This window comes from Macrobrachium nipponense, chromosome 26, assembly GCF_015104395.2.
Source record: "Macrobrachium nipponense isolate FS-2020 chromosome 26, ASM1510439v2, whole genome shotgun sequence".
NCBI classification, from domain to species: Eukaryota; Metazoa; Arthropoda; class Malacostraca; order Decapoda; family Palaemonidae; genus Macrobrachium; species Macrobrachium nipponense.
This window is the reverse complement of record NC_087215.1, coordinates 30,822,602-30,836,908: the sequence shown is the minus strand read 5'-3', so window position 1 is coordinate 30,836,908 and position 14,307 is coordinate 30,822,602. Positions and strand designations below refer to the sequence as shown.

Genomic DNA, 14,307 nt, shown 5'->3' with positions numbered 1-14,307 from the left:
GCCTGAGTGATTAGGAGGGAATCCAATGCTGAAGAATGACACTCGATGATCAGAAGACCAGAGCTACGCTTTAAATTGGAAATTGTGTTTGAAAAAGAACAGCAGTATGTTCTTAGAAGAGAAAGGCGCCAAGCTAAAAAGAGATTAGTGTCAACCACTAGTAGGCTGACACCAGATGCCTGAGAAATTGTGATAAGGCGCTCGGGTGCTATCGAGCACCAAAGAATGTTCACCTGCTATCGGGTACTCTTGGAAGCTCAGGCGTTATTGGGCACTTATGTTCCACTCTAGAAAAAATGTCATCAATGCTCTGTCTACACTGGAGTGTCACTAGAATAAAACCACATCTCTATGGGCACCTTTCCAATGGCTGTCCATCAACACCTGCAGACAGCAACCTCGCCTGAGGGCCAGCTATCCAGGGGCAAACTCCTTTCAGAGTCCCATGGACCAACAGTATGTCTCCTTCCTAGTTTAGGAGAGTCTGACAGGGACTGGGTTTAGGAGAAGCAATAGGGCTAGATAGCAACCTCCTCCACACACACCCAGGAAGATGCCTTTCCAGTGGCTGTATGTCGATACCTGAGACTGGTAACAGGCTCGACTGAGGGGGCGCCTACCCAAGTGTAAACCAGCTGACTTCCCTTGGACTTCCAGCATGTCTGCTCTGAGGTTTATAGGAGTATGACAATGACCTTTGTTAAGGAGAATCGAGGGACGAGTAAGCACCTCCACCACTTCAAAACACTTCACTTAATTACGAGGGTAACATTTTTATTCCAGACACAAGACTGGAAGTGGCACGGGAAAAAGCAAGGGAGCCAGGTGCAGGAGCAAGTTGAGAAAATTAACAAGGGCCAGTAGAAGGAGAGGAAACTGGTGTGGGGAGAGAGTTGTCACAGGCTACCTGGGTGCCAGGAGAGATAGTAGCAAAATTATTCAAATTTCCACAATAAGCATATCTTTTCTAAATGTAATATATTTTTGAGGAGGAAGATATATACTACAAAGCTTACACTGCTGTTTGCGTGCTTTTACCACATCAACTGTTTCCTGACCTTGTATAACACTCATAGCATAGTTCCTGGGTGCCAAGAACAGCTATCTACTCTTGTCAAAAAAGCTAGTCAAAATACTAAGTAAAATTCTCTCCCCAATACATATATATATACTGCCCTTACACTTCCAGTTCTCTCCAAGGAAAAGCGTATGATGTTCAACTAATCCTTCACCAACAAGAGAACAACGCAGGGTATCATTACTGTGTATAAGTAGTACAGTCAAACCCCTGTATTCTCAGATTTATCTCTGGAATATATCCTCCCTTTATTCGCATGAAATTCGCCTATTTGCAGTATTTTTCTACGTGAAATATTCACAAATTCCTGTTTTTTTAAATCAATTTTATCATAAAATGCACTTTTTGTGATAAAACTATTAAAAAAACCAGGTACTATAAATATTTTTAGTGGGGTTTTCACGAGTTTTAACAAACAAAATATGTAGGTTAGATAGTTTTAAACGTTCTTAGAGGGGGTTTCAATTATTAGTGGATTCTAGCCATTCACAGGGGGGGTGTCTGGTACCCATCCTCCGCGAATACAGGGGAACGCTGTATGCGTATCTCAAATCCTATCAAATGGTATTGAGAATTGCAGATATGTGTTTCATTACTGACATAACAGTGGTCCCCCCGTATTCGCGGGGGATGCGTACCAGACCCCCCGTGAATAGTTAGAACCCGCGAATGTTTGGAACCCCTATAAAAATGCTAAAAATAGCCTATTTTGTAATTTAAAACTCAAGAAAAACCCACTAAAAATTTTCATACTTGGTTTTTTTAATAGTTTTATCACAAAAAGTGCATTTTATGATGAAATTGATAAAAAAAACAGGAATTTGTGGATATTTCTCAGAAAAATACCGCAAATGTGAGAATTTTCAGCGAATAATGTGGGGAAACGTTCCCGAGAGAAATCTGTGAATGTGAGAGTCTGTGAATCCGGAGAACGCGAATATAGGGGGTCCACTGTATTAACATTTAGTACGCTACTCGGAAATGGCAATTAACCTTTATGGACTATAACTGAAGTACACCGAGTACCATTATACATACGTATCTCAACTACTATCACACATTATTGAGAAGTGTAGAATTGTATTTCATTATTGAAAAAATAGGTCCGTTAGCAAATACAATGGTATCACATTTATTACACTACTCGGACAAGGAAAGTTAACCTTACCAACACTACAAGTTAAAGTACCCAGAGTACCATTATACAAATATACATAACTCAATCCCATCTAACATTATTGAAACTTTTAGATATATACAGTTCAGTACAGGCAGTCCCCGGTTATCAGCGGGGATTCCATTCCGTGATTTGCGGTGCCATATTGGAGCTTATGGCACTGATATCTGGTTATCGGCGCCATAAGCACCCTTATGGCGCACCATAAGCATCCTTATGGCACGCCACAAGAATCCTTATGGTGCTGATAACCAGAACTCATCCTGTTATGCCGCCATAGATTGCCAATTTTATGGCGCTTGACAAGCCCCATAATACCAGATAACCAATAACCAAGTCCGCTAATAACCAGGGACTGCCTGTATTGCAATTACGTACTGGTTCGGTAGAGAACGCAAAATCTACTTCTGTTACGCTAATTGGTAAACTAAGTAACGAATACAAAATGACAAATGCTTGGTGCTAGTATTATCCGAAGGTTTGTTTTGTATACAAACAAATTAAGTTTTTATGCTAGCACTTAGAAAATGAAAGTTGACCTTTACAGTATTGACAAAGTTTGTTCAAATCTGTCAGATATTAATTGAGACTTTCAGATATGTGTTCTCTACCAAAATATATCAGCCCGGTATCGTATACAATGATAACTAGGTTTGTGATGAAACAGCTAAGATTTTCCTGCAAGCATAAAAATAACTTCTTTAAAGGGTTAAGGATATTCAGTTAAAACCCAAAGTACTGCGAGTAACGTCAAATCTTCAAAGTACAGGTATTTACATGAAATACAGGAGTACTTTCTTAGGTAACTCACCCTTAAAGATCCTTAGGAAGTGTGCAGGCTCATACCCCTGAACAACACGCACTTGGACAGCTTTACCGTTCAGTTCATTATCCAGGCGAACAGCATGAATTGCAGAGGCTGCTCTCTCATCCTGGCTACTTGCAACGCCCTTTCAATAAAGAATAAAGAAAATCTTAGATCCCTATGAAGTTCGTAGGCAAGCCATACTGACGGAAACTTATTCATACTATACACTGGTAAACCACAAATTATTCTACAGCATGCATAAAGAAACCCGTACCCTAACAAATGAAGCTCTGCAAACTCTCAATACTGCATTAGTACAGTCAAGTGTACTATTACTTCAAAGCATTTTAAGTATTTAACAGTGTACGTATTTACATTTGCATAAGAAATAGGTCAGGAGTGGGATAATACTGACTTGCCAGAAGTAAATGATATAACGCTCTCTGCCTTCAAGCTCGTAGGTGTACTTCATAACGTAAGAATCTCCTCCAAAGAAGAAGCCATGTGTGCTCTCATCAACAGGCTGGAGCTCAAAGTCCTCCACACGCCAAATCTCAATCTGTTCAATACATCAAAACATATTTATTGCTCCAGAGTTTATCCAGCTCATTCAGATTCACATTACTTAGAGCTCACCTAGGAATACATCTTAATTGAGTTTCAAAGAGTATATATTAGCAAATCTTTATAATAAACATATGGATTTAAAATACCACACATATGTGTATGGGGAAATTCCAAAAAACTAGGCTTGGATAGGAAAACTGTAGTAAAACAAATGAACACATCCAGTTATATACTAAGTAAATCTAGCTTCACTAATAACACTGAAAAAACTGTTTGTCAATTAAAAACATTTTGCACAATTTCAAATACAGTACTATATACTCGGTTAATCTTTCATTGGGGTAATCTAGCGCATTTCACGAAAGTATCTTGTGTGAAAAACACGTTTGGCCTCAAAACTATTTGTATCTTGAGCACAAATTGCAGACTGAAAACCATTTCATTTTTCCATAAAACTGACCTTTCCTGAGCCATCATCTGGCATGAAGCCAAATGCAGGACCAGCACTTTTCCGCAAAAGGCGCCTTTTCTCAGCATGTAATGAACTGACATCAAAATCTACATCAGCAGCAGACACTGAAATGCAAAATGAAAAACTACTTTAATTCTGTTAAGGATGAGGATGTATGAACAAATATCAGTTGGAAATGAAGGAAAAGTTACCCCTTCACTTATCAAAAAATACTACAGCATTGTAAACATCAAATAATATTAAGTAACATATATGTACCAACACAAAAATAATCTCCAAAAAGCTTTTATTCATTCTCTTGAATAATGAAAGTCTTTTCATTCAAATCAAGAGATGTGTGTACTAAAGCTGTTTTTGACAAGCAGCAAAGAAGACTGAACAGTGATTTTACAGCTTTCAAGAATTAACTTAAAAATAGATTCTTTTACTACATTTTCAACCTATTACAACAGTAAAATCTACTAGCAGCACTTGCAAGCATTCATTGCCAAGACATCTTAACCACTAACAAGGGATTGAACAAATTTTCGGCAGTTTAACATTAAAAAATATCCATGTGTGAAAATCTGTAAACTCAAGGCATTGTTACCAACCAGTAGAAATCTGGCGCTTGGTGAACACACGTCCAAGGCCAACTTGCTCTTCAGGTTCCTTCCAGGTCTTGAAGTAGGACTTAAAGACAGCTGGTTCTGCTCCTTCCACAACCCTCTGAACCCCCATCCACTTTGGATAACCCTTTTGTTCCACATATGAGGCTGCACAAAAAAAAAAAAAAAAATGTTGAACACACATTAAAGTTAAAATGTAAAAGAATGCTATGTGCAGTATAAAATACAGTATCACAGTACATATAAAATGCAGCTGCAGAGACATGTATAGTATGTCCGTATGTTGAAATTTTGTCATTCTCTATTGAAATTAAAACTATTCAAGAGCAGTATGTACTACTTTTAAAGTTTTGTAAACATAAGGCATGCCAAAATCTTTAAAGTGCTCCACATGCATTCAAATATTTCGCTTTATTTTAATTTTCAATTTTCCAAACAGCTCTGTACTTAGATTTTACTTCATAAATAATGTATTTACTTGATACTGTTTTATGCTTTTCATAAGTGCAAAAAAAGTCTTCAAATAGCCAATTAGTCAGAGGACACTCCATGTAGGAAGTACAGATTTGATACACTTTGAAAAACTGCTTCAACATTATAAACTATGTCAATTTACACTTTAAGAGGTTTAATTTAAAATGAATTATCCTTTTTTCCTTCTGACCTATGCCTCTTTCTTCATGAATTCCTATTAGGTCTAGGTCAATTATACTTTTTCACTTAATATCCTGGACCTTCCAATAGATTTTTGTTCTACTTATTATACCAAGTACCTGACAAAATTATAAGAATTTTTTTCTTTTATAACCTTTACTTACATCCCATTTCCATGCTCTTGACTTTCTCATTTTTGCTGGATCCACGGCCAATCCAGACATACACGCTGTTTCCAGTGTCCAGGAGGAAGCAATCCTAAAGGGGAATTTCTCAAGTGAGCAACAAATTATATCCACCAGTATATGTAAGTATTATGAACATTTAACTATTCTGTAGAAGTTTTAAATAGTACAGTAGTAGTATTATTCAATTCCTGACTTTCACTATAGAACACTAAACTTTATTCTAGGTAATTCTTTTAACAATATCTTAAATATGCATTGAACAAATTATGTAACTTAATATTAGTCTCTAATGCAACAAATATTTCATGATTTTCAAGGCTTATAGCATTCCTGTGCCTAACCTTCACCATTCATCATGATGCAAGTAACATTTAACATTTATGAAGTAACATTAAAATAACTGCAATGTTTTAAAAGTAAAACTTACACAGCTCAATAATCTCATATTCAATCAAATGAGCCCATAAGAAAATACATAACTCATAAATTAAGCCAAAATGTTGTTACATTCTTCTTGTTCAAAAATATTTAGTTTCAAAACTGCAAATATTGGGCTTATTCATTTGATGGATCACAGAGATTACGACCCAAGACTTTCCATACCCCACAACTAGTCCAGACACATGTACAACAAAGTTTTGAAAAACTATGGTTCTATGAGACACCAAACTTACATACGAGGGTACCAATTCTTAAGCTGAAGTTAACTAGACCATAGCAGCCATTGGGTTAAATCAGAGCACAGAGTCTTAATCACAGTGGAGTACTTTGGCTTCTGTCACTTTCTTTGTATCAAAGAATAATCCAAAGATTTGTGAACTAAAATTAGATTTTGCTTGAAAGAAAAATCCCATTAATACAAATAAAACTGATTAAAGTTCTCTCATGCTCTCAGCAGAAGCCATACAACCATCTTTTAAGATTCTACAGAGTTATATATGTTAGTACAGAATAAAAGTTAACATATGTACCCTTAACCCAGGAGACTTAACTTATACGTATTATTAAGGTTAATATCAGCTGACAAGGTTAATGGGCAAAGGTCATACTGTAGTAACTAAAAGAAAGGACAACTAGCATATTCAAGTTAGAAGATTTAGGAAACTACCTGGATGTCTCTACTATACTCCCTGGGGAAACAATTACCGCCTTACTCCTGTTATGTCTACAAACCATTGCCTGAAACTTAATATTACAGGTTTCCTGAAGTAGTCACCATAGATCTTAAGCATATACTATCCATGTATTTATTATTCTTATATTATAAGGAAGTTACCCAACCTACAATGCTTTTCCAATATTCAAATTGGTTTCATATTTTTCTTTGAAATACAAACATCAATTTCCACCACTAACACCATACCCAGGACTGGGTTAGCATTTAAGCTCAGTTATGGCAAGAATGAAGATTAACTCACAGCCAAACTGTGTAGTAATGCTAATACAAATTGCAGCATAATAGTATACTTTTTCTCATGCACATATAAAAATAGCCGTTTCACTTGTAAACTTAAAAGCAATGTGCAAAACTACTAATCAAAAGTAATACCTTTTCCTGAAATGCAAAGCACTACGAAGTTATCACTGAAGCTAATATCCCCCCCAAAAATTACAATAATAACCAGAGCAACAAGAATAATACAGAAGTGCAGTGCCTCAAACAGTGTAACAACACTACATGTACAACACCAGATGACCCTTTACCAGTTGTGTAATTAATTAGGAATTCTTCCAAAATTTCTTCAACTTGTAAAGAAAGGAAAGAAAGTGTTTTTCTTTTTTTAACTAAATTTATGCTTTTTACATATGAATAAAAATATCTTAATACTTTATTGTGATTTTCCTAAATGCATTACCAGCTTTGCAGCACCACCGAATGATAAAATTTCTTAAAAAACATCAATTGGCTTGTCCTGCTTAGCAGAGGTACTGAACAGTCCTTTAAGTATTTACAAAAAGGGTGAGAGCAAATAATCTAAGCAATGTATACAGTACTGAACATGCTAATAATTCAAGAACACAGGATCTGTTAGAAACCAGATTATTGTACTGTACTGTGAAGAATGTTTTTTGCTGAAGCTACTGACATTTCAGATTAAAATTTTGACACTGAAGATGTCAGAGAGGTGGCAAGTAATTGTAAGCATAATGCTGAATAAAATCTACCATTTCCCCCAAATGTGTGCTCTGGCATCAAGTGCATGTGTCACAAACCAAGGATGACTTGTATATCACTACTGTATTATACATAAGATTAAAAATTATCTAAAGAACAGGCAAAATTTGTCAAGGATAGTCTGCTATCTTTATCATGTAATCCCTAAGATTTAACCAAGCTCCACATTTTTGCTAACTCTAGAACAACTAGCTACTTCAATTTCCTATAAGCAAATGTACACTGAATACCACTTAAAACTACGTACTATACAACTACTTACAACTCCCTCCATTGCATGACAAGGAAAATGCTAACCTGCATAATCTTTGCAGCTTCAATGGTACCCAGCAACAGTTAGACTCAACAACAATCACAAAAGGAATATCAAAAAAGCATTTTAAAAGGACTTTTTGGAGGAATTTACAAAGCTGAATACTATATTACATCCTATCTAAAAACAAGTCTTAGATTCTGCATTTCTACATAACAAAGACCCTCTCTATACATCTCTGTTAGTGACTTCACAAGTTACTACATCTGATATCTCACCTTACAGAGAATACATACAATATTACCCCAAGGAATAGAAATAATGTATGCATCCAGCAGAAATAATGTAGTTCATGAAAGAAAGAATCTTTAAAACAAGAGCAACAGCTATGTTTTTACTGCGCAAGCAAAGTGCAACATACAATAGTGTGTGACGATCATATTTACCTGCTCGTTCTCCTGTTTTGTGAAGAAAGGCATAAGCCAAGATAAATATAGGGACCATTTAAAAGAATTTTGCAAAACAAAAATCAAAATCATATCTTCCTTCAACCATGTTCATGTACCAATGAAGGTTGTACAATTAACTAAATTGACCCAGATTAAGTTTTAGCTACAGTATGCTGCAGTAATTTTAAACTTTATACAGCCTTGTACATGGTATTTTTCATGTTATACATAGTATTTTTCAGTTACTGTATTTTAATAGTTAAATATTTTAACATTAATAACTGGCTTTATACGTACTGTATTTCAGTGATGAATAAATTTATTACAAACCTGGTTGAAGAAACACTACAACACAATTTCAATCAATGTAACTTGAACTTAGCATACAAGCATCATCATCAAAATATCAGCATCAATTATGTATGACATTATGTATGGCCTTAAAGTAAACATTTCTTATAACCTAATTCAAAATGGAAAAAATGTATACTGTATATAATAGATACCACAATAGTACATTCATTATCAATGTGATAGTTATACCTACTTATAGATGTACAATGAGGTTTTTCCATTCTTTGTAAACTTTTAACTTTTGCCTAAACTATCCTCATCTATATCCCTTTTTCTGGGCTCAGCCGTGTCGCTCCGTGAAATGTGTCCTCTTTAGCACTATTTCTAGTAAAATATTGCTATGATACCAGAGAACTGCTAAATTGGACATGTCAGAAGTCTCTGACTCGCTCACCTAAATAAAAGGTGTCGGTATAGAACTGGGACGAGTGTTAAACACTACCACAGCAACCCCTCCAATTAGCCTTTTCCTCATCAAAAGACATCCCTTTTTTTTCTCCAAGATTCCTGCACCCTCATCCAGGTCGGATAAAACCCCTCAAGATCTGAACAGAAGCAAACAATGAGATAACTAAACCCCACTTCTAGATTCATATGGCTCACAAGAAGTGCAAATTAATGCAAGGTAAAGTATAAGAATCTGTACAATGACATAGCAGCTTTGGCCAAGTAAGAATTCTGCCAATAACTTTAGTAACCATCCGATTATATTTACTAAGCAATATGTCTTCAGACCTGAAAGAGATGTTAATTATATACATACATACATACCACATACATATATATATGCAGTCGACCACCCCATTTGCAGACTTGCCTCTTTGCGGTTTTTTCTATGGATGAATATATACCTATTATTTGCAGAAAAGTCACCTATTCACTGTATTTTTCACCAAGAAATATTCACAAATTACTTTATTTTCATATAATCATTGTGACTAAATGCATTTTTGTGATAAAACTCAGGTATAAGCATTTTTAGTGTGTTTTAACTATTAAAATAGACAGTTCTAAGCATTTCTAAAGAGGTTAAACGTATTTGCAGATTTTAGCTATTCATGGGGGAGGGTGTGGTACCCATCCCCCGCAAATATTGGAGTCTACTGTATGTATGTATGATGTATGTATGTATTTGTATGTATGGAATGTATGTATGTTATGTATGTACTATTATATATTATATATAATATATTTATATATATATATATATATATATATATATATATATATATATATATATATATATTATTATTAATAATATATATATTAGATAATATATATATATATATATATATATATTATATATATATATATCATATATATATAGTTAATACTAATTCATCTCGAAGTTTATACTCTCATTGGCGTGGCGAGTTTGCTTGGTCACTTAATTGACAAAAATATCACTGAAAGCCTTCAGTGAACTCATGAGGTGGATGTAATCTCATGTATGTAGTATGTATGTATATTCCTATCTACCTATATGTAAGGTTTTTCTTCTCACATAATCCCTACTTGGTGTTACAACAGTAAAAATAACTGCGTCAAATTACAATCACCTCAATATCTGGTTTAGCTAAAGGAAATTGCTGTCCACCTTCTGGACCTCTGTATTTAATAAGATTTAATGCTCTTCCTAAAACTACCAATTTCACATATAGATCATACAAAATTTCCCCTGATATTTCCAGATGATGCTTATTTAAGGATTTGGCAGTAATTTTTTTCTATATGTATTTACAATGACAAAAATGCCACATTTAATCCATCATACATATAATAGTTTTGAGAAATTCAAAAAAAAATTTTTCATTTTGTAAACAATCAAGTAATATACTGCCTGGGTTATACTACAGTTTTATAAATGTGGCAATAACAAACCTTCAAATTCTAAAGACACCACAAAAAAGCATTGCAAAATATAACACTTGAATCAATTTCAAAGTACATTAAATAACCACATTTTAAGAGGAAAACTTTTCTTATGCTATCATTGTTCCTGGCACATACAATTACGTGTAATTCGGCATTTCTTAGTAATTGTTTAGTTCCTTCCAATGGTCTGAAAAAGCAAAGTTTTGAAACAAAAAAGGAGTAGAAAATTTTGAACAATCTAAATTTCACATACAAAAACCAAGAATTCAAAACAAAAATTCCTAAATCCTGACTCTTGAAAACTCAAATCTCTCAAGAGATTATGAAAAGTTTCCATTGAAGAAGCCAAATGAGCAGACAAACATTTAAGGAAAACATCTATGCTATTTATCAAAAATGCATCCAAAACATTCTCAAAATGCAGGAAAATTATCATCATTACCATTGGTTGATTGGATGGTGGATTCAAAAGTAAAGTTGCCAAGATACCTAAGCGACTTTTAGTGTCCAGTTTAAAACTATCCTATATCCATAAACTGAACAGCTTGTAGACTTAAAGCATGGTGTATTCAGTAATATATATTCAACAAGTGTTCATTAGATCCTGTGCATCACTTTGGAGATAACAGAACTTGTTAAAAACAGAGCAAAAGTTTTTTTTTTTTTTTTTTTTTTTTTTTTTTTTTTTTAAAGAACTTTTACTTGTAGTATCCAGAGTTTCATCAAATTCTCAACTCTTTAAAATACAAGCTAAAAATGGGAGCATCTAATTTAGAAAAAAATTTAAGACTATGTATTAATAAAAAACAAATAGTGCACATACATACTTTAAACATATTAAAATATGCAAGTACTTGCACATTATTAAAAACCCTAAAAAAAATGTGAAATTTAAGCAGTGCAAACTGCAGACAGCAATTATTCCTTTCTATCATGACAACTTCATATCAAACCCACACAATCCTGCAAGTCTAATGTAGTCAACTGGACTAGGACACCGATTTCTGTGCATAATCCATCCAGTGCCAGTGGAATTGTTAAAGCAACTTCTTGCTTTTGATTCACAACATGCATCCAATGGATTAGCCAATACACTTTGAACAAGACACCATGAGGCATGCACGGTCAAGACTGGTCTTTAGCAGCTGGGTAGCAATTTATCTACAAACAATTAACTCCTCCAAAAAGCATTACATCTTTGAAGGAGAAGCAAAAAAAAAAATAAGATTACTCTTACCACTGATCCCAAACATTAGTATTGTTGTATAAGGATTACAATTTCCACCTTAGGACACAATTATGGGATATCAAATTCTTTGCGCTTCAAAAATATATTATGAACTTGCAATAAATAGCTCATTTCCCATCAGCTATTTACCTAATACAGTTGTACAAAGCTCACTTTGCCTCCTGTGTAAAAACTAATAACTTACGCTGTCTGCTCTGATTAAACAGTTTACAGCATTGATATCCAAACTTATTCATCAAAATGCCAAAATGAAATTTTACCACTCTGAAATTACACATTGAAGCTTTTTTTTTTTTTTATAAGGAGCTGCTGCAAATACCTGCTACCTCAGATACATCCATAAGCAGTGAGCCTTGTAGCAGCATAAACTCCTGTTCTTTTGAGTAAGCCTTAGGAGCTTAAGACTACAAAAACCATGAAAAATATCTTCACTCACTCATGGTCTCAGAATGGAAGAAGACAATCCACAATTATACAATGTATGTAAGGGTATACTTTATTCTCTCTGTTAATAAAAGCTTTCACAACTTGATAAATTGGCCTCTCATGGCTTAATAAACAGAAGAATTTTGGAGAAATTTGGAAAAGGAAAATGCAAGGGAAAGGAAAAATTAGAAAAAATTACAACACAGTATTTCATCTTTTTATTCAACTGCAGAATCACTCTTATTCTACTGGCAATTCTCCAAGATCATCATAACAAAATGGAAATTGGCACAAAAGTCACCTATCTTGCTAATTGCTGGGTATCCAAAACTGTTGATCTTGGTGGTTGTTTGACAGGTCTTGACAGCAATGATCAACAATTTTGGATACCATGTAATTAGCAAGACAAACATACATATGCCAAAGTCCACTTCACTATAAAGATCTCAAAGATTTGTCAACAGATTAATGTGGGATTCTGCAGTTACGTACATGAAAAGAAAACAAACTGTTTTGTCATTGTTTCTTTTTTTATTCCCTCATAAAATTTTTACTTAAAATTTATCAATAATTCTTTTATCTATTAAGGGGTGAATAGGCCAACATATCAAATTAGTAAAAGCTTTCTTTAACTGAGAGAATATAAGTACGTACATGTAAACATATAACTGTAGATTTTCTTTACCCGACAATGGCAATAGCTGCAATGTACCGTATATATTGAACCATACTATACAATTTAAAAATACTTTATGTGAATACTCTCAACTTATACTTGAGACTACATGGTATGGTTCTTTTTAAACCAGCGCTAAAAACAAAGTACATTCAAGAATACTGATCTTCACATTGCAGTTTTATGATATCAACTTTATCATATTTATAAACTTTAGTGTAATATCCAATTCTTAATTTTTTCATTTATTTCATCAAAGCACTTACAAATATTTAGTGCTGACAATTTTCTAACATTCTCCAAATGCGGTGCTACAGTTTACAATGAAGTTGGCAAGTGTTAATGTGTGTAACAGTCACAGCCTATTGAAAATGCAACATTGGTAATTCTCAAACTTTAAATGGTGATTTGAAAGCTGATCTACAATACCTTTTTAAACAGGACGGTAAACAGGTAATGGAGTCTGCCTTTGGACTTCTCCTGTTGTCACTACAGTGTTAGTAAAGATTCCTTTAAAATTTCTTTATCATTCAACAAAAAACACACCAACTACCTTTTACACGAGTATAAAAAATAATTCCAATTCTCAACAATCCACACAAATATGCTGGATAAAAATGCATACCAGAACGAAAACAACCAATAATATCTGAGATGTTAAATGAAAGTATGTACGTACTATACTGTAATCCTTTATAATCTGAACGTTGATACTTTAAAGAAGCATTTAACAGAAAGGCAAAACCCAGACAACCTGCTGAAGCAAAAAAATTTTTTATGATTTCAGCTAACTAAATTTTCCTTCAACAAGACCCTTTTTTCCTCAGACTTGGATGAAAACTTTCACTATCAACACTGAACCAAAACTGAACCAAAATCAGCAATAGATGAGACAAATTGTCTCACCATAAAGAAGAGAACCCTTAGGCTGAAAGAATCTTACAATATTCTTCACCTGAAGCAGCCAGGAAAAAATATTTAGTTAACCTAACTATTTCTCGAAAATAATCTCATATCAAAAATAAATTGCCATTGGAACTACTATAGTATAAGTATTAGTATTTTTTTTTTTTTTTTTTGCAAAATACACACCTGGTTTTTGTTGAAAGTTACCTTTTAAATAGCAGATAGTACCTTCAAAAACCTCTAGAACAACTATTCCCAGACTCAAATTAACAGAGACTTCTGGGTCAGGAGCTAACTGTGGAAGGAGGGAACCTTCCTGACCTAAAAACTTTAACAAACAATATTGCAATTCAGTTACAACAAAATCTTTCAATAACTTTTTCTGACAGCC

General features: G+C 34.0%; 1 protein-coding gene across 7 annotated transcripts in view; it reads right to left on the bottom strand.

The window, feature by feature from the left end:
* LOC135200141 (gelsolin, cytoplasmic-like) overlaps nucleotides 1–14,307 on the bottom strand; it is a 64,682-nt gene that overhangs the window by 12,589 nt on the left and 37,786 nt on the right. For 5 of the 7 annotated variants that reach the window (XM_064228475.1, XM_064228477.1, XM_064228479.1 and 2 more), the window contains exons 9-14: nucleotides 8,428–8,439; nucleotides 5,529–5,622; nucleotides 4,696–4,857; nucleotides 4,091–4,206; nucleotides 3,479–3,622; nucleotides 3,067–3,205 (exon numbers count right to left, since the gene is read on the bottom strand). In XM_064228475.1, coding sequence (XP_064084545.1) covers nucleotides 3,067–3,205; nucleotides 3,479–3,622; nucleotides 4,091–4,206; nucleotides 4,696–4,857; nucleotides 5,529–5,622; nucleotides 8,428–8,439 — 667 coding nt within the window. The remainder of the gene's footprint in view (nucleotides 1–3,066; nucleotides 3,206–3,478; nucleotides 3,623–4,090; nucleotides 4,207–4,695; nucleotides 4,858–5,528; nucleotides 5,623–8,427; nucleotides 8,440–14,307) is intronic. The other 2 variants (XM_064228476.1, XM_064228481.1) reach the window with 1 other exon arrangement.